Source organism: Megalobrama amblycephala, linkage group LG1 (assembly GCF_018812025.1).
Source record: "Megalobrama amblycephala isolate DHTTF-2021 linkage group LG1, ASM1881202v1, whole genome shotgun sequence".
NCBI classification, from domain to species: Eukaryota; Metazoa; Chordata; class Actinopteri; order Cypriniformes; family Xenocyprididae; genus Megalobrama; species Megalobrama amblycephala.
The window spans coordinates 58230010-58251370 of record NC_063044.1 but is presented as its reverse complement, the minus strand read 5'-3'; the positions used below and the strand labels follow the sequence as shown (position 1 = coordinate 58251370).

The 21361-nt window shown below is 37.3% G+C and overlaps 1 protein-coding gene and 1 long non-coding RNA gene across 2 annotated transcripts in view; both read left to right on the top strand.

Annotated features, from left to right (window-relative positions):
- Positions 1-21361, top strand: part of shank1 (SH3 and multiple ankyrin repeat domains 1) — a 71495-nt gene that overhangs the window by 6299 nt on the left and 43835 nt on the right. The window contains 4 exon segments of the mRNA XM_048204067.1: positions 775-1332; positions 17619-17822; positions 18857-18928; positions 19077-19185. Of these exon segments, the coding sequence (XP_048060024.1) occupies positions 775-1332; positions 17619-17822; positions 18857-18928; positions 19077-19185 (943 nt within the window).
- Positions 11139-16773, top strand: LOC125276555. Its single transcript, XR_007186691.1, has 3 exons — positions 11139-11198; positions 11332-13568; positions 15278-16773. It is a non-coding gene; the product is annotated as an uncharacterized LOC125276555 (long non-coding RNA).

The window sequence follows — 21361 nt, the reverse complement described above, 5'->3', positions numbered from 1 at the left end:
AATTTTTGGGAGAAAAAGAACATTTTGGGAAATAGAATTACTTTAAAGGGATAGTTCCCCAAAAATATGAAAATTTTGTCATCATTTACTCACTCTAAAGTTGTTCCAAATCTGTATGAGTTTCTTCTGTTGAACACAAAAGAAGATATTTTGAACAATGTTGGTAACCAGACAGTTGATGGACCCCATTGACTTCCATAGTAGGAAAAAAAATACTATGGAAGTCAATGGGTGCCGTCAACTGTCTAGCTATCGACATTCTTTAAAATATCTTCTTTTGTGTTCCACCTAGATGCCTGTGCTGTCGTTTATTGTTTTTCTTTGTACATTTTGTAAATTTTCTTTGCAATAGGCAGATGCCTGTAACCATTGCGACAAGTCTTGCTTATTTTTTCAAAGTTTCCTGCCGTGAGAGCCACGTTTTCAGACCATGTTCAAAGACGTTTGTCTTGATTCTGTTCCATTTCACTGAGTCTCAAAATGTAATGCTTGTGGAACTTGACGCTGAAAATACAGAGACATGTTGTGAACTTGCGACAGTCAAATATGTCACTCTAGTGCATGTTTAAAAATGCTGCAAATGCAAGAACACGTCCTGCATGAATGGCCTGTTGCAACTTGGTGGGAGCCACTGAGTGATGGAGTGATGTGGGATTGTTTGTTCTTTTATATTCTCTCGAACTCCTACTTCTGTTCTCTCAGTCTGCTCTCTCCTCCTCTCATCATCCACCTCTCGCTATTTCTCATGCCTGCACTCCTCCTCTCTTTTCACAGTGTGTCTCTGGGGATGATGCCGTTGCCGCTGGTGCCACTCTCCCTGTCGCCATGACGATGCCGCTCAGCCCCCTCTCCAGCGACGAGGAGCAGCAAAGGATGCTGGGAAACAGTCAACACCTATATCCAGGGGCGGAAGAGGAAGAGGAAGAGGAGGAGGAGGAGGAAGAGGAAATGGACGATGATGGCGTGGACGAGGAAGGCGAGGAGGAGAACGGAGAGCTGGAGTTGGATGACGAAGAAGAGGTGGACGATGAAGATGACATCAGGCGAGGACCAGGGCGTTTGAGAGGAGGCAGGGAAGAGGGGCACAGGCAAAAAGGCACAATGGCTGGACGACTCCCAGGAGACAGACCGCTACGACCTGGCAACCCGGGCCACGCGGCCAACCCGTATTCGTCCAACCCTGGACCCACCCACCAAACTCCGGCTAATCAGCAGCAGCAGCAGCAACAACAGCAGCGGAAGCTACGAGAGCGGAGTTCGAGCAACGCACCTGATGATACACACATAGCTATGATGGTCTTTCGGATTGGCATTCCTGATATCAAACAGACGGTTAGTTACACACACACAAACCCACACCTGTTTCCCAATTACCCACTCATACACTATGCAATGTCCGTCTTTTGCTAACCATGCCTGGTTGAGCCCACAGCATACATATTAACCAGGCAGTCAGAGCGCCGCCAAACACCATTCAAAAAATCAATTAGGCGAATACTGGGAGTGATATAAGTATACAAATCTGAAAAAAGGGGGCAGGAATAAATCACACAGATTTGAAAAGCTGTTCTCAAATGTTCAGTGCCAGTGTGAACATCAGAAACAGTCTGGAGCGTGTGTTCTGCTATGTCAGACCTCGCTCTCCCCTCAAAAGGGACAGATGTTTTCTTGGTCAATACACATGACTTATGCTGCACAAAAGACCTGCTATGCTTACACTTATACCTTATACATGTATAAAATGTGAATAGACTTTGAAATAGATCCCAGAGCGCACCAGCTGGTGAGCCACACACTCAACAGATGCACATATAGTGCTGCTGCTGCCACCACAAAGCAGTCATTAGTACTTTCAATAAGTTTGTTTACATGCACTTTAAAAGTTGGATTTCAGTTGCAGCTCGATTATTGCTGCATATGTACACTTCGGTTCAAAAGTTTGGCTTTAGTAAGAATTTTTTTGGGAAGAAATTAACTATACTTTTATTTAGCAACGATGCAACATTTAATTGATAGTACAAACATTTACTGTATAATGTTACAAAATATTTATGTTTCAAATAAATGCTGTTCTTTTGAACTTTTTTATTCATCAAAGAATCCTGAAATAATGTATCTCAGTTTACATAAAACAATTAAGCAGCACAGCTGTTTTTAGCACTGAAGGCTGGAGTATTGGCTGCTGAAAATTCAGCTTTGCCTTCACAGGAATAAATTACGCTTTACAATATAATTATTTAAGGGTCATGAAACCCCCCTGTTTTACCCTGGTCGTTCACACCTCTGAGCTGCAAAATCTTTGTTAAAATGGGCGTGTAAAGATCTGGAAAAGTGGGAGTGAAGAGGGGAGAGAACAACCAATGAAGCACAGACATACAACACACTCATTATACAGAATAATGAATATATGAGCACTGAGAAAATGACAACAAACTCCCAAGCACAAGGGAGAAATGCGAAATAATATTTAATAGGGCTAATAATAGGCTACTTTGATTACGTTTACGAGCACTGCAGTCTCAAAATCAGTCTTTTGTCTATTCGAATAATCGTGTCGTCGCGTTCAGATAGGCTACACCACTGTCAAGTCAAGTCACCTTTATTTATATAGCGCTTTTTACAATGCAGATTGTGTCAAAGCAGCTTTACATTGATAACTGGTACATAATTTGGCTGCACAGCAGCTCTTAAATAATAGTGTCAATGCAGGCAGATCAGAAGCACTGTTGAATAAATGTCAAGAATACTGTTGAATATCAAATGTCAAGTGTCCCCAGCTAAGCAAGCCAAAGGCGACAGCGGCAAGGAACCCAAACTCCATCAGGTGACATCAGGTGGCAAACAAGTGGCAAATAGGTGTTAAAATGGAGAAAAAAAAAAAAAAAAGAAGAAGAAAAAACCTTGGGAGAAACCAGGCTTAGTCGGGGGGCCAGTTCTCCTCTGTGTCACACTCATGCCTCACTGTATCAGTGTCCAATTCATTTGAAGAAGACTTGATGAAATATGTGTGCATAACTACACCGAGCTGGTTAATGTTTGGTGCAGGTGAATGTGTGAAATAAAAACTTTAAACATGGATACTTTATTCTGTATATGAGATAGGATCCACGTGGCTAGTGTTGTTAAACTCATCGCGGAGCTCCGCGCTGAAACCGAGCATATGCGCCTGTATATCATAAAAACAATCATATTTTTCATGTGTTCGTATTCAAACTCCAGTTCTGACCGCATCGCAAGCAAAATACAAACAACACACGTGCTGCTGAAGGAAACATATATGGCTCACATGTTTGAACGCAGCTAGAGCAGGCAGAGGTGAATGAACAGCACTTTTGTGACATTTGAATTCTCCGCTGTAATGCGATCTCACGCGAACATATTTTTCCATTTGTGCTGGTATATTACAGTAAAACAATCCACATGCACACAAACCTCTGCTCTGGTCGCGTCTCAGGAAAACACATTGTGTTGTAGCACTGAGGAAACGAGCACCAAGAAACAGTTTTTTTACATTGTAATAATATTACTGTTTTGATTTAAAATAAATCAAATAAATGCAGCCTGAGAATGAGGGACTTCAGTCAAAAAACATGTTACCTATCACAAACATTTGAACAGTAGTGGTACTTGGTGAACCAACTGAACTCAGTTCAGTTTCATCAGTACTGAGTCCAATGATTCTCCACTGACGCTTTAATTACTCATTAATGTCAGGAAGAGTTTCACATAAATCATTGACATGTCCAATTACTTTGAACTCTTAAACCATATTATTTCATACATCTCTTTATATGGTATATGGTTTTATGGGATTCTGATTGCTCAGGAATCTATATTTAAATATGGGCTGACGCTGGCTGGATCTGCTGAAATTGCCCCCCGAGTGAACACTCATACGGTCTGTGTGCTCGCGTGTGTGTGTGTAAGTAGATTTTATCCAAACGTGTCCTCCATGCAGATGTGCAAACGTCGGCAAAATTCTGTTTTTCCCAGATAAAGCAAAAAGAAAGAGCGAGTGAGAGAGAGAGAGAGAGAGAGAAGAAAACAGAATAAAAGAACAAGGGAAATTAAGTAAAAGGACTCGAGTCAAACATCCAATGGTAAAAATCCTGCCCAACAAAAATCCTGTAAACAACTGAATGACTTTCAAATGGAAACAGACTCAAGGTGACCTCAACTGTTTTAGATGGAGAGGAAGAGAGAGGATCTGGGTTTAAAGTAGCCCAGTGAAAATGTTCAAGTGAAGCTCTTTTTCACAGGACTGGTTAAGAGGTTGTGATTTGAGGAATGAAATCTCCACTGCTGTAATCCGTTTATTGTACATCACAAATTAAAACAGCCACTTTTAATTAAAGTCACTGTGGGCCTGTTTGCCAAGAGGGATGCAAACAACGGCACTGCTCCCTCCCAAACCAGAAACACATGACAATGTCTAGTATGTGTTTATAGATGTGCTTCACTCCTTAGAATGTCAATAATGAGGTGTACTTTCCTATCGTGCTCTCCAGCCCTCCCTATAGCTGTGGGAAGTGGCAAAAGATTAATGATTCATGAATAATATGATTATGCTTGATAATTGAATTAAAATGGTTGGTAGACCTGGACCCAGAGTGCTCTTTCAATGGCAGTCAAACTGAATGCAGCTGCTTTGCCACCCAGTCGACCAATGACTCAACAGATTGCGTTTTTATTGCTATTTGGCACCATACAGTATATAATTTATACCAATTCAATCCAACTCAATTCACATTTATTTGTATAGCACTTTTCATAATACATATTTCAAAGCAGCTTTACAGAAAATGCATGTCTACATTACAATTTAGAGTGATCTGTTATCAGAGGTGACTAAGTAATATATTTCAGAAATGTACATAATGCAGTTAGCCAACATCATGAATTCATGTTTATTTTAATATTATTTGTGTACTATTATAGTTTTTATTATTTTGAATGAGCTTTTATTTTATATTTTCAGTTTATTTTGATTTTTAGTAATTTTATGTATGTCATTTTTATTAGTTTTATCAGTTTTAGTTTGTTTTATTTCAGTTAGTAATTTTACTACTCCAGCTTAAACTTATTTCAGTTAGTTGACAAGGCAACATTTAATATGTAATATTTATATTTCATTTTATTTCTGCTTTATTTAAATTAACATAAATTTTATATATATATATATATATATATATATATATATATATATATATATATATATATATATATATTCTAGTTAATCCCTTAGCATTCCTGTAAAATTTGCCTATAACGCCTAAAAAAAAGGCATACCCAAAGTAAATTGCATGCTGTTCTTGAACCATTTGGAGTAACCGATGTATCGGCCAACAATCGATATCTTCCGATAAAACCTATCATTATCACTATCGGCCATCAGCCGATTTTAACGCATTAACAGTTTGAAAATAGTGACCTTAAAGCAGGCCTATTCCTCTTCAATACAAGTTATATCTCGAAAAACATGAATGAACATCAAAGGTATGTTCAAAGGTATGTTAAAAGATATTGTACAACTGACCGGAATGTATCACGTCTCATGTTATCACTTTATTTGTGTTTCAACCACGGAAAGACGTCAATAAAACAGCTTGTGAACAATATGTCACATCATGTTACATTTACCTCAGGAATGTTCTCCAATGTTCACAGCTCCTTAGCTATCTATATATAAAAAACACTAGAGAGGAGCTTATTTACTGTTAATAATATGTTTGTGTAAATTTGCCATGAAGACAACAAGTGCTTATGAAAACTACCTTATATAATACTAAGTTTTATACATTTCAGTTTTTATTTGAGTGAAATTATTATATCTGAAAATAAACAGCAGCTGAATATAATACCTCTGCTGTTAATTGTAACCTCTAATATTGTAGTGTACCAAATGAGAGAGTTCCCTGTATAGTTTGCAACATTATTTGGGAGAGTTTTTTTTTCTTAAGAAAAACCAAGGTATCGGTATCGGCATAGGCCGATATCATTGTGAATAATCGGCTATTGGTATATCAGCAGAGAAATTTAGTATCAGTGCATCTCTAGAGTATATGCTTTGTTTTGGTCTCTTTTGAAAGGGCGGTACAGCAGGTTAATAATAACAACACTGATGATACATCATATGATTGTGAGCTTTAGACATAGCCAAGCAAATATTTAAAGGTGCCCTAGATTCAAAAATAGAATTTATCTCGACATAGTTGAATAACAAGAGTTCAGTACATGGAAAAGACATACAGTGAGTCTCAGGGTGTTTTCACACCTATGGATCGCTTGTTTTGTTCCGAAACAGGGACTAAATTTGTTACAATGTTGCTTTTTTTTCTTGGTTCGGTTCGCTTTCACATAGCAACATTTCAAAGCATACCAAAATGCGTTAGGCAAGTCACATGCGAGTAAAACTGTCCTCTTATTGGTCAGAATTTTCTCTGCGTCAGCCATCAAAATAATGATTGACAAGGTCGCTCCATGAGTTTATTGTGGCTTTATTTGTAACTGTCGAGACACACACAAACACTTTATAAATGTAGCCGTCTTTCCCGCTTTTAAATTATACTACATATATTAATGCTGCGGCAAATTCAAACGCGCTCTCGTTTGAATTTGCCGCTTTCTCTCTCGGTCCGTCTCTGGTTTCCCAGCGCTGTCTAGTAGTAGGCGAACTGTTGTCAGTGTGTCGAGAGAGACCATATACATTTTATAATGAAGCAGAGTGGGGAAAGGCTTTGTCGGGACAGCATTCTCGCACGGAGAAGTGCAAATACACAACAGAGGCGCTCGTTGGTTTTCAGATATGGTAAATAATGTGCTCACTCACAGAATCAGACACTACCGCTTTTTATATCAAATTTCCCGTTATGAATTATGACATCATTTGGTTCGTTGGTCCGTTAACTGGGTCGGATTGCTTCACATCTCAAGCGAACCGCTCCAGAGTTCGTTTGAAAGCGTACCGAGACCACCTCTTCAAGCAGGTCTCGGTACGCTTGTTTGGTCCGCTTTTGGTGCGCACCCGAGTGCGATTGCTGCTTTCACACCTGCCCAAACGAACCGCACCAAAGGGGGAAACGAACTCTGGTACGATTCAACCGAACTAAATGAGGCAGGTGTGAAAGCACCCTCAAACACCATTGTTTCCTCCTTCTTATATAAATCTCATTTGTTTAAAAGACCTCCGAAGAACAGGCGAATCTCAACATAACACCAACTGTTACGTAACAGTCGGGATCATTAATATGTACGCCCCCAATATTTGCATATGCCAGCCCATGTTCCCAACATTATGAAAGGCATTACACAAGGGCAGCCAGTATTAACATCTGGATCTGTGCACGGCTGAATCATCAGACTAGGTAAGCAAGCAAGGACAATAGCAAAAAATTGCAGATGGAGCAATAATAACTGACATGATCCATGATGTCATGATATTTTTATTGATATTTGTAAATTGTCTTTATAAATGTTTCGTTAGCATGTTGCTAATGTACTGTTAAATGTGGTTAAAGTTACCATTGTCTATTACTGTATTCACGGAGACAAGAGCCGTAGCTATTTTCATTTTTAAACACTTGCAGTCTGTATAATTCATAAACACAACTTCATTCTTTATAAATCTCTACATCAGTGTAGCATTAGCCGTTAGCCACGGAGCACAGCCTCAAACTCATTCAGAATCAATGTAAACATCAAAATAAACACTGTACTTACGCGATTAGACATGCTGCATGATGAACACTTTTATTACACACTTATATTAGCTGTGTGAACTTTTTTTATGTTGTTTAAGGCAAGCGCGAGCTCCGTGAGCGGGGAGCACCAGATTTAAAGGGCCACACACCCTGAATCGGCTCATTTCTAATTATGCCCCAAAATAGGCAGTTAAAAAAATGAATTAAAAAAAATCTCTGGGGTATTTTGTGCTGAAACTTCACAGACACATTCAGGAGACACCTTAGACTTATATTACATCTTTTAAAAAAAAAGTTCTAGGGCACCTTTAAGTCATACTTTTTCTAGAAAAATAAAAACAATCTGGCCATCTACAAATTAATTTGTTAAAAATCACTCAGTCGGACAGGATTTTATTCTTGCAACCAACTGCCAAACCACAAGCACAGGATTGTGGGATATCTGCATTCAAATATTGACCAGATGGAGGCGTTTAACAGACTGGATGTTGATCTAGATGAACATTGGATTTGGATGTGCCTGGTAAGGTGGCATATTTAAGGTTTTGGACAGCCTTTCTCTGTCTGTCTTTCTATTTTATTCTTAGCTTTTAGTAAAACTGAACAGTATTTGCTCTGCTTTTCCCCTCTCTCCTCTTGTGCGATTGTGTAATTAATGTAGGTGTGCGTATGTGCATTTGTGTGTTTGTGAGGGGGAAGTTTGTGTATGTTTGTGTGCGAGTGAAAGAGAGAGACAATGAGTGGTCTCTTTCTTTGTTCCAGTTATCCAAAGCTGCCTATTTAGTCCAACAAGCCACTAGCAAATTGTAATTAGTATAATATTGGTAGATAGATGAAACAGGATGGCAGTGAAACACCTGGAGGTGATCTGAGCTGGATCGAAACACTCTGCCAAACATTTTTCTTGCGATTTTAGCCCATCTGCTACACCTGCCTGTGCAAAAATGATATATGACTCAAATGCTGCAATATAGTTTTGATATTTTTTTTGTTTTGATCTATTAATTTTTAATCAAAATGTCATCTAAATGGATCTTCCAGTGAAACGACAGACCTCTGACATATGCCAGACTTCTCCAATAATTTAGTCCTCTTAAACCCCACCTCTTTCTTACAATCAACCTCAAGCTCACAATCAGATCTGCCTTCATCCAATTAACAAGCAACAATAGAACCAAGTTCCCACCTTACTTTTTTTTCCAATTCATTTTACTCAGATGCATGTCACAATACAGAAGAAAAGATCTTTGTGACTTTGTTACAAATAATGTTATGATATTATTATTATTATATTATTATAATGTTTTTGTTATTAATAATGTTATTGATCTGTATACATTAAAGAAGACAGTCAGGTGTGGAAAACTGTCAATGATGTGTTATTTAAAATACCCAGAATGAGATTCGTCTAACTTTCAAATTCTGTTTCATGTCTTTCTCTCCTATGCCTTCCTGATTTCTGTCTTGCCTCAAACCATGTTCTTTTGAGTCTCTCTCTCCGTTTCTTCTGTGTGGAGTAATACGTCCACATAATCCCAGTACATTAGGCCTGCTCTACATACCAGCTAATTCACCCTCAATAAACTGCAATTGCTCGTTAATTGTGGTTTAATGAGTTCGGGGAGAGACAGGAGGTGAACAAACACAACCGAGCAAATGTAGGGCTGCGGGAATGCCCACTCACCCTGTAATGCACTAAACGCTTTTGGACACAGATTTTACATCGGACTTCAAACCAGTTCCAGAATTGTTTATCGTACAAAATGTCCTTGAAATCAAACATTGAAATGTATTAATATTATTATTACAACAAACTGCATAGGAACTTCAAGCAAAATGATTAACATGATGGAATAGGAAAGCTGATAATTTTCTAAGTGCATGTGACTTTTTTTTTAGTGGAACAGCTGTGTTGGCAGTGTGGGGCACTGAGCCCTGAGGGGCATCAGGGCAGTAACAGAGCGACCCTGCATCTCACACTCATTAACCACAGAGTCTGCCTGCAGGTCTATGAACCAGTGATCGCTGAGAGAGCTGGGAGCTACAGCAAAGAAGTAAAGAGGGAGAAAGAGAGTGAGCGGGATGGAACAAGATAGGACAAGATAAGTCAGGAAGGGAAAATATTACTAAACTGCAAAAAAATCTTCATCAGTATTTTGTCTATCAAAACATCCTTAAAACAAGATACATCTACTGTACTTGATAACCAAACTAACATTAAATAATAAGACCTGTTTTTAGAGAATTCACTACTGTTCCAAAATTTGAAGTCAGATTTCTGAATGTTTTTTTAAAGAGGTCTCCTATACTCACGTTTATTTGATTAAAAACAGTAAAAACAGCAATATAGTGAAATTATTGTAATTTCAAAAACTGTTTTTTATTGTTTTTAAATGTGTTATATTCCTGTGATAGCAAAGCTGATGAGCTTCAGCGTCACACGATCCTTCAGAAATCAGTCTAATATGATGATTTGATGCTCAAGAAACATTTATTATTATTATCAATGTTGAAAACAGTTGTAATTCTTAATATTTTTTTTGGAAACTATAATACATTTTTTGCCAGGATTCTTTTTGTAACAATGTTAAAGTCTTTTAATCAATTTAATGCATCCTTGCTAAATAAAAATATACATTTCTTTCTGACCCCAAACTTTTGAATGTATATCGGCAATGTACACTGCCCTCCAAAAGTTTGGAAACACCCCTGGCAAAGTGTGGTTTTGAACGATATCAGCATAAATCTTTAGCATTTTTTTGGTGCAAATACATTACAGTAACTTGACATTATCACTGAAGACCAGCAATAATAATTTTCATTATGATTACATAATAATGGAAATATACATGTCAAAGTCAGACATGCCCCTTTGCCAGCTGTGATGCCTGGTTACTGGTTTAAACTTGGCCCAGGTTTGTAAAAGATTTTTGGGTCAGCTCACCTTAATAGCTTCAACAATTGATTGATAATTAAGTTTAGAATACAATGAACCGATTAGAACCCAGTTTAGGTCAGATAGCTGCTAATGGTGGATATTTTGATGAATCGAAAATTTAAGTTTTTTCTATGTATAAACTGTTTATGTAATAAAATATGTCTTCGTAGTTTGTGTTGTCCCTTATCAGTGCAAAATTATCACAAATTAAAAAGGATTCATGTCAATATTGTCCAAAACCCCACTTTTCTAGGGCGTTTCCAAACTTTTGGAGGGCAGTGTATATCTTTTTTAAATTTGTTTGTATTTACTCCATTGGCTTTACTTTAAAGGATTAGTTTATTAGTTCATTGATTAGTTCGCTTTCAAATGACCCCCCGGAGCCGTGTGGAGTACGTTTATGATGGATGGATGTGGATGGAGACACTTTCTTCAGGTCATGCTCCTTGATCCAGCTCACTGCCATTATAAAGCTCGGATGCGTCAGGATATTTATTAATATTTCTACGATTGTGTTCATCAGAAAGGAGAAAGTCATATACACCTAGGATGGCTTGAGGGTGAGTAAAGCTTGGGCTAATTTTCATTTGAAAGTGAACTAATCCTTTATGCATAAAACTCACTAAATTTGGTTGAGTTATTCTTTTAATAATAATAATAACTCTCAGTATGAAAATATTTTTTTTTTTCCAGTGGAAGAGGAAAAAGGTGCAAAAGATGTGGAACTGTGAAGATTAGATGTGAGTGGTCATTAAGATGGCAATGAAAGAAAGAGAGAGATAGAGGAGGAGGAGGAAGTGAAGGTTATTTCCCTATAGGTCTCATTAAAGGCTACTTATCCCCTTGCTCTTGCCCTGCGGAAATGGCCCTGAGGGAGCCCACAGAATGAGAGAGAGAGAGACATATGGAGGGTTACATTAAACAATGTACCAATCGAACACGAATAAACACTTTAAAACATCATGTTACATTTGCATACATGAGACTGCTTCAGAACTTCTTTATCACTGGTTTTTTTTAGCATATTTTCATGATAATGTATTGAAATTGAAAGTCACAATGGTGTTTTACAATGGTGTTTATATCTTTACTGAACATCATGTAATTATTCTCTGATTTTGAGATGTTGGTTGAGCTGTCCAGCCTTTTTGAGTTTTTAGAAGTTGGGTGCAACAAGACAACAACCTAAAAGCACAGGATTATATCAAAAACAACAGAATGACTTCAGCAGACCCGGTCCTGACCTCAACTCAACTGAGATGCTTTGATATGATCTTAGGGGTGTGATTCAACTCATGACATCCCAAGATTATTGCGGAGCTGAAACAGTTTTGTAAAACAAAACAGTGCAGAATTCCTCATGACCTCCAGCAAGTCTGATCCGCAATTACAGGAAACATTTGGTTGAGGTTATTGCTGGCAAAGGAGCAAACCGGTTATTAAATCCAACTATTCTTATTCTGTTTTTCAATCTGCACTGTGAATGTTTCCATAGTGTGTTATTTGTTTAAGCAGACTATGTTTGTCCATTGTTGATACAATTTTATGAACATTAAATCTACATGTAAATCATATTTCCTACAACTGTACACACTGGATTTCTGTAATAGTTCAGGCTTATCTAGAGTAAGGTAAAAAATATTGATTTGTCATGCACAGCAATCATTACGTGTTATATCAGCAAATTTTGGCTTTTTTTTCAGGCTAATCTAAGACATAATGAGGGACAACTAAACACAATTATGTGCATTTTTTGTAATGGTCACAATAGCAAATATGTCCTAAACGTGACTATATTCTTTCCTGATTGTTATTTGATAAAGACTCATTGGTTGGTCTGACAGTCAAAAGTGCAAAAAATATGATTTTGTTCATGTATGTACAGTATATGCACAATTTCTTTCCTCCTGAGGGTGTTGGACATACAGTAATAGAGATGCTGATGCTTGTGCAATAATGTAAAATGATTTATAACGCACTTAGCCATGAAATCTCAAAGATTTGTTCCCACTAACTTAGTACAATAAATGGACTATGAGGGCCAGTCTCATTGGAGCAGAACAGTTTTAACTATTAAACCAACTATTAAGCATTTTTTATATTTTAACTTTAACTGTATGTTGTACCTCTTGGCACCGAGCTTAATGAGGAAAAAGTAGAGAGGGAAAGAATAGAAATCAAAGTAATGGATTCAAAACAGAATATTAGATAAAGAACAGAGAAAAACAAGTATGAAAAAGCCAAACGATGGAAAACTGAGGGAGAGATGAAGCTCTTAAACAGAATCTTTATCAACTTAGACCATGGGATGAAAGCAAAGACATTTAGGTGCATCTTGTTTAATCAAATAATCTGTTTAGAACCTTTATCTATAAATTGTTCCTCAACATAGGATGTCATGCTTATTGTCAGGGGGGAAAAAGAGGACAGTATTATGAAGAAGTCTGTAGTTTGGATCTGAAAATAACAGCTCTTAGATTAACCGCCAAATTACTGTAATTAGATATCATTATAATAAATCATTTTCCAGGTTGATTATCATTCTAACAAAATTATTGTAATCACAAGGGTACAAATGAACTCACATCTGCATCTGTGTTGTGCACCTTTTTTTTTTTTAATCATTTGCATTTGTGTGCGTACTGCGTAGTGTTAAAAGGATAGTTTACTCAACAATGAAAATTCTGTCATTATTTACTAACTCTCAACTTGTTTCATTCCTGTATAGCTTTTAATCTTCCATTGAAGGCTGCAGCAACTAATCAATAAAATCGATAATGAAAATCGTCCACAATGAATGGCATTATCGATTAGTCGCGTCTGCCCAAACTTCCGCCAGTCGCGTCAAAATTACAGCACTGAATAATGCATTTCTATGGACAAAATGCATCTAAAAATAGTGGAGGAATAGTTGAGCTCCTGCGGGAAAGGTACGTGATCCAAGCTGCCCAAAACATGAGAATTCTTTATTTTAAGTTTCAAGGTAACGTTAATGCATTAGCGTAATGTTTAACATGGCTTGCCCTGTTTGGCGCTTTGACAGATGCGTGTGCTTTTTAAAGGATTAGTCCACTTTTAAATACAATTTTCCTGATTATTTACTCACCCCCATGTCATCCAAGATGTTCATGTCTTTCTTTCGTCAGTCGAAGAGAAATGAAGTTTTTTGAGGAAAAATTCCAGGATTTTTCTCCTTACAGTGGATTTCAATGGCTACCAACAGATTGAAGGTCAAAATTACAGTTTCAGTGCAGCTTCAAGGGCTTTAAACGATACCAGATGAGGAATAAGGGTCGGTCGATCGGTCATTTTCGAAAAAAATACAACCGTTTATGCTTTATAAACAAAATATCGTCTTGAACGTACTTTCCGCTTCCGCATTCTTCATAACGCTTACGCTGAATGTTCTACGCCTTCCCTATTCTACTTACGGAACGAACGTGGCGCCAGTTTCGTTTTTTTCCGTAACTTGAATATGACCGATCGATTCGCTAGATAAGACCCTTATTCCTCATCTGGTATCGTTTAAAGCCCTTGAAGCTGCACTGAAACTGTAATTTTGACCTTCAGTCTGTTGGTAGCCATTGAAATCCACTGTAAGGAGAAAAATCCTGGAATGTTTTCCTCAAAAACCTTCATTTCTTTTCGACTGACGAAAGAAAGACATGAACATCTTGGATGGCATGGGGGTGAGTAAATTTATCAGGAAAAGTGTATTTAAAAGTGGACTAATACTTTAATGTGTGATATGTTTCCTCAGTGCAAAACTTTCATTTTACGGTTATATCCTTATTTGTAAGTGTTACAATTTCACGTGAGTGTTTCCATTTTGCATGAAGGCTCGTCCAGCGTTAAACTTCAGACTTAACTGAATGAACTTGACTGAGCATGTGCATCAAACAGACGGGACGCATTAGAGAGGGAGAAAAGCAAAAATACTCATTTTGTTGAAATGCCTGTTGGATGTTAAATCCTAGGTTTAAAAGTCCACATGTAATTCAAGTATTTTATAAGAGTGGTACATGTCAAGGGATAACTGCATTTAATTGAATATAAATCTAAGGCGTTTACATTTGCAGGATAAAGAAATGACAGTAAGAGGTTACTGTGTTCAGAGTGAATGTGTGTGTTACTGCAGAACATTCCTCTTATTTGTTTACACTGAGTTTGTGTTTTTGTTTTTCTTTATTATCTTTCTTATTATCTTAATTTTTAATGTAGGGATTTAAATTGTCCTTTTGCTTTATAGCTCTTTTGACTACAGCAGAGATATAGATATATTCACTATATGTTTTCATAGCATTCAGTTGGGCAGAATGTGGAATAGTGTGTTTTGTCAATAAAATAAAAAAATAATATTTGTATTTTTAATCTTAGAAATAATCGGTCAACTAATCGATTATCAATATAATCGTTAGTTACAGCCCTAGAACACGCAAAGAGATGTTTTGAAGAATGCTCTTATCCATTCAGTGAAAATGGATGGAACTAGCTGGTTTCCAGTTCCAAAAACATAAAAAAAAATAGAATAACGCACTATAAAAGTAGTCCAAAGGACTTGTTGTGCACCATATTCCATGTCTGAAGCCATATGATAGTTTTGCACATGACTCATTTATTGAAATACTTGCATTGACAGATGTGGTCACATCCATGTTTACTATATGGAAGAAGACTGGCTGCATCCGAAATTGCATACTTCCCTACTACGAAAAACAGTATATGACCTAGCAGATGACCTACTACTCCCGGCGAGAGGATACGCATACGATGGACACTTTACTATCCCATGAGACCACGGGAGAGGATTTGTGAATGGCAGAGAAGTGGCATAACTGATGCTGGTTGATCACATGATAATGGCAGCATGGTGAACGTAGTACATCCGGATTATATTCATACTACACACAGTCATGCTATATAGAATGTACTTTTTTTAGCAGCTGTAAATGAATTACTTATTCAAAATAAGCACCAACTCAAGAGAGTCTGCGATTTCGGACGCAGAAATGATGTTTTTTGACTTCAAAAGAGGAAAGAAAGTCTTATGGGTTTCAAAAGGCATGAGGGTGTAGAAATGATGACGATATTATTTTTAGGCAAACTATTCCTTTATGCATATGCAAGATGTTTCACATGTACGCACTGAAATTGAGTGATCTTGACATGCCAAATTGTATGTGGAGTCATCCACTACACCTATGACCTCTCCAGCAGAACTGCCCCCAGTGCACATACACTCCTTAAGATCACACTGAAACACGTACACCATACCATAGCGCACATAGGGACTGCTGAGATGTTTCTATGGCAACCTGCAGCTTGCTCCACTAATGAACTGGTTGCCATGGTGATGGGGATTGGCTGTGCGCAAAGTGAGAGACTGAATAACAGAGGGAGGAAGAAATTTCACACTTCTCTGTGCCACTGCACATACACACACACACACACACACACACATGCAAGAGGACCGTGGTAGAGCGAGCAGGAAACTGACCGTTTCGGACTTAAACCCTAAACACAACCACGGACCAATCACAGCAGCTCCTCAAGGTCAGAGGATGGGATTTAATTCCAGCACTCCGCTGCAGGGCCATCCCAGTTTCACAGTTCCTGGAACAGCACTGCTGTCCCAAAATCCAGCCTGAGCAGCTTGAAGCTAACATGTCCCTTAGCCCGGAGCTAGTGCTCAAGCTAGGAGGCTACAAGGAGGTTTAGGCAATGTCATAGCAGGAACTGTGCGGAGTGGGGTGTGCCTCAAGTCACATAGGAATTCCTGATGTTCCTAATCATCTATTACGGCACCTGAGCAGGCTATGGATTATAGCTATTACTGCAGGCTAATTAATCAATTAGCATTGCCATTTAGCACTACCAAGGTGACCAAAGTCTTAAATGAGATGTTAATGAAGCTGATGGACAGTTGCTGGTCTGGGGTCTGCTAATCCCACAAGCAGTGCTGTTTCACCTGAGTGAATCACAACGTCTCCCTCTAGTGCACATTGGACAGAAATGTCTTTTTTTTCCCTTTAGAGTCAATAGGGATAAACATGGTCCGATTTTGTAGTTATTATTAATTAAGAAAAAATTAAGTATATTTGTTTATATCTTCAAATAAAGAACAAAAGATCCACACCCGCTTGTGTCTACAGGTTCCCACATGTATGACTGCTGAATCGTTTGATCTTGATCTATATGTGCTTTGTTGCATAATAAAAAACGAATAATTCATTAATTTTATAATTCTACTGATCTACACACCCCCTCCCCCAAAAAAAGGTTTGAGTGCAGTGATCTTATCTCTTTTTTTCTATTTATGTACATGTAAATAAAAATGTGAAAACAAATACTTAAATTATAATTTAAAAATATAATACACTATCATTCAAACGTTTGGTGCAATTTTAAGAAATTTATGTTTTTATTATCCAAGGACGCATTAAATTGATCAAAAGTGACATTTATAAAGTTAGAAAATATTTTTATTATTTCAAATAAATGCCTTTGAGCTTTCTATTCAACAAAGAATCCTGAAAAAAAAATTAGGATTTTCTGTATTTTCACAGCTTGCACAAAAATATTAAGCAGCGAACTGTTTTCTACATTTATAATAATAATAATAAATGTTTCTTGAGCCGCAAATCATCATATTAGACTGATTTCTGAATGATCATGTGACACTGGAGTAATGATGCTGAAAATACAGCTCTGCATCACAGGAATAAATTACACTTTAAAACAGAAAACAATTATTTTAAAAATGATAATATTTCACAAAATTATTGTTTGTACTGTATTTTTATCAAATAATCAAAGAGACTTCTATCAAAAACATTAAATCTAGTTGACTCCAAACCTTTGAATGGTAGTGTCTGTATATACATAAAATATACTGAAAATTGAAATGTAATATTATAATATTTTAATATAATAAAAACAAAGCAAATAGCGTAATATCCCCCCCCTCTCTGTCTCTGTAGAAGTGTCTGAGGTTCAACCCTGATGCAACCGTATGGAAGGCGAAGCAGCAGGTGTTGTGTAGTCTAACCGAATCTCTAAGGGATGTTTTAAACTATGGCCTTTTCCAACCTGCTACTGACGGGCACGATGCCAAGTTCCTGGAGGAAGAGAGGCCGCTCCGCGAGTACCCACAATCCTTTGAGAAAGGCGTACCCTACCTGGAGGTACCCTTCCTTTTATTCTCCTCATCATTTTAGGCATTTTCTTTTTTTAAACTCTTGTTCTATAATTGAATGTGAATGTTGGTGCTAGGAAACTGCTGCTTCAAATTGTTTGTTGCCTAGGAGATGATAATTCTTTAAGCGGCTTCTCTGCTAACTATGAATCTTAATAACCCTGATATGGTTTATTAGAGATTGGTCTTGCAATGAAAAAGATTAATTTTTTATTATTATTTGGAGAGCACAGGGCAATTACTATTACACAACAATAGTGAACTCAAAGTCTAATTCATTCACAAGAAGTTCTTTTCATCTGAAGTTAATATTTTATTATATTCTTTTCAGTCTGATACCAAATGCGCCTCTTCAGTAAATATTTTTAAAAGCCATACTTTTTAACAATTACTTTGGAAAATATATAGCTAATATAGCAAATTAATGCTTCAGTTTTTTCACTGAATATGATTAACATTAACTAGGCTTTTCATAATTTCTGCTTGTTCAGTTGCAATGCTTGATACTTTGATACCTCGAGGTTGATGCAAAATAATACTTATATACAATCATAGTGTTTATTAATTTTTTTAAACTAGCTTTTATTTTTATGTTGTTTTCATTTTAGTTTTAGCCGCTCGAGTACTTCAACTTAAACATCTTTGTTTCAGTTAGTTGCAACATTTAGAAATGTCCAGTTTTTAAAAAAAAGTTTTCATGTAATATTTTTATTTTTATTTAGCATTATTATAATAATCTAAAAATATTTGTAATAGTTTAAGTTACTATTATCTGATATACACATTAACAATGCTATGAAAGGCAGTGTCCAAAAAGGAATTGTCCCATAAACAGAAGTCAGTCCACCAAGAAATTTAGTCCTGCCTCCAAAGGACAGTTTAGACAACTCAACTGATCAAAATATAACTTTCTGTTCTGAATAATTTGTGTAAGAAAACAGAGAACTGCTTTGTAACATTACTGTAAACATGTGACTGATGAAAATGTCTTCCACTGATTTTGACTAATTTCCTTTCACACAGTTCCGCTACAAAACCAGGGTGTACAAACAGACAAATCTAGATGAGAAACAGCTGGCCAAACTACACACTAAGGTAGGCCTCGCCACAGAAATCATTTTATTCCTGGTTGCAAACAGAAATATTTAGTGAACGTGTTAGTGTGTGTTAAATACAATAATTAGCGTATCCTCAGGGCACTTAATGGCTGTGAGCCATGAGTTGCATTTGTCTCCCCCTACAGGCCAGTCTAAAGAAGTTCATGGACTACATCCAGACCGGCGCTGTGGAAAAGGTAGCCAAACTTGTAGACAAAGGACTTGACCCCAACTACCATGACCCTGATACAGGAGGTGAGGTGTCAGGCACTGCTCTGTTTACTTCCTGTGAGAGTTAATGGACTTCCCATTAGTGAGATGAATAATGAATTACTGCCAGCAGTGCATGAACTGGACCACACACACATACTATATGCTTATGGAAATAGGGCTGCATGAATATTCAATGAGTGTTTACAGGAATGGACATTTGCATCTTCTCAAGCGATCCATGCAGTTTCTAACAAAAGTCATCTGGAGTTTAAATTATGCAACAAAAGCGTAAGGTTAACGTTAGACTCAGTGGCTGCTTCATAAACAAACAAACAAACAAAAAACCCAATTACTGCTCTTGGGCTGTTTAATGAGATGAGACTATTACTGCAGCTCACTGGTTCAGTTCAATGCGTGTCAACAGAGGAAAACCACTGAATAATTTGAATGTAACAGGGCAGCATCTTTTATGGCATATTAACACATGTTTTCAGCGCTTTGGCGAGCATTTGGTGAGCTGGAGACGTGGCCAGACATGCCTTGAAAGTCAATTTTATGGACCAGATGACAATGCAGAGTAATATTAGCATTCATTTGCGGCAGAGTGTGATGTGCGAGACGGCTACCTTGAGTGTTGTTCACAGTTTGTGTCGTCTGCGTTGTCACAGAGTTGATGTTGCGCTTCACAGGCTGACAGTCGCTTCTCAAAGCAGACCCTGCTAACGTGGAGGAGTGAGAACTGCTGCACCATTTGCAACCACTAGGGGGCTGATCTGGAAAACTGTGATATGCTGTTGCATAGTTGACCCCAAAATGAAAATAATCCCACCTTCGTGTTGTTCTAAACCTGTATAACGTATATAATGTTTTTTTCTGTATGACACAAAATGAGATATGTACTGAAAAATATCATAAAGATGTTAACCACTGAAACTGAATCAGCTGAACTCAAAATCTGGATCAGTCTGATTTGTGATTGAATCTTTGTGAACTGGATCAACTGATTTATTAAACAGACAAACTAGGGTTGATGCTAAGATTAAGACAAAAAAATATGAGAATAACGTACTTCCACATTGCTTGTAAATATATACATTTGCCTGATAGATTAATAATTGATCATTGGTGTGTGTGTGGATGTACTTAAAGGGTTAGTTCACCCAAAAATGAAAATTATATGACTCACCCTCATGTCATTCCAAACCCGTAAGTTCATCTTCAGAACACAGTTTAAGATATTTTAGATTTAGTCCGAGAGCTTTCTGTCCCTCCATTGAAAATGTTTGTACGGTAGACTGTCCATGTCCAGAAAGGTAATAAAAACATCATCAAAGTAGTCCATGTGACATCAGTGGGTTAGTTAGAAGTTTTTGAAGCATCAAAAATACATTTTGGTCCAAAAATAACAAAAACTATGACTTTATTCAGCATTGTATTCTCTTCCGGGTCAGTTGTCAATCCGCGTTCACGACTCCGCAGTGACGCTGCTGACGTAAGATGCTGTTATCTGGTGCGCCCGAGCTTCATTTACAGTCTGAGGGAGATGCACGCTGTATTCAAGCTATTCTACATTGTTTGTATTTTGGTATTACTATATTTTTTTAAATGGTGCATAAGTGTGCATGTCGCGGATGTCCTAATCGCCAAAAACAACGACGTAAAAGTGCATTACCAACACCGACAGATGAAAGGATTCAATGGAATCAATTCAATGGAATCAATTCAGTGGAAAGGATTCCAGAAGAGAAGACAATGCTGAATAAAGTCGTAGTTTTTGTTATTTTTGGACCAAAATGTATTTTCGATGCTTCAAAAACTTCTAACTAACCCACTGATGTCACATGGACTACTTTGATGATGTTTTTATTACCTTTCTGGACATGGACAGTCTACCGTACCTACACTTTCAATGGAGGGACAGAAAGCTCTCGGACTAAATCTAAAATATCTTAAACTGTGTTCTGAAGATGAACGAAGGTCTTACGGGTTTGGAACGACATGAGGGTGAGTCATTAATGACATAATTTTCATTTTTGGGTGAACTAACGCTTTAAATGTATTTGGGACAAATTTGTACCCAGAAAAAAATCCCAAAACCTGATTTGTAAGAATAGTATAAAAAATAAAAATGTTTTCTGTTAGGGTTAGGTAGCTGTATATAAAAACAATAGAAAAAGCTAAGTAAACGTGTGTTTGTGTGTGTGTGTGTGTGTGACAG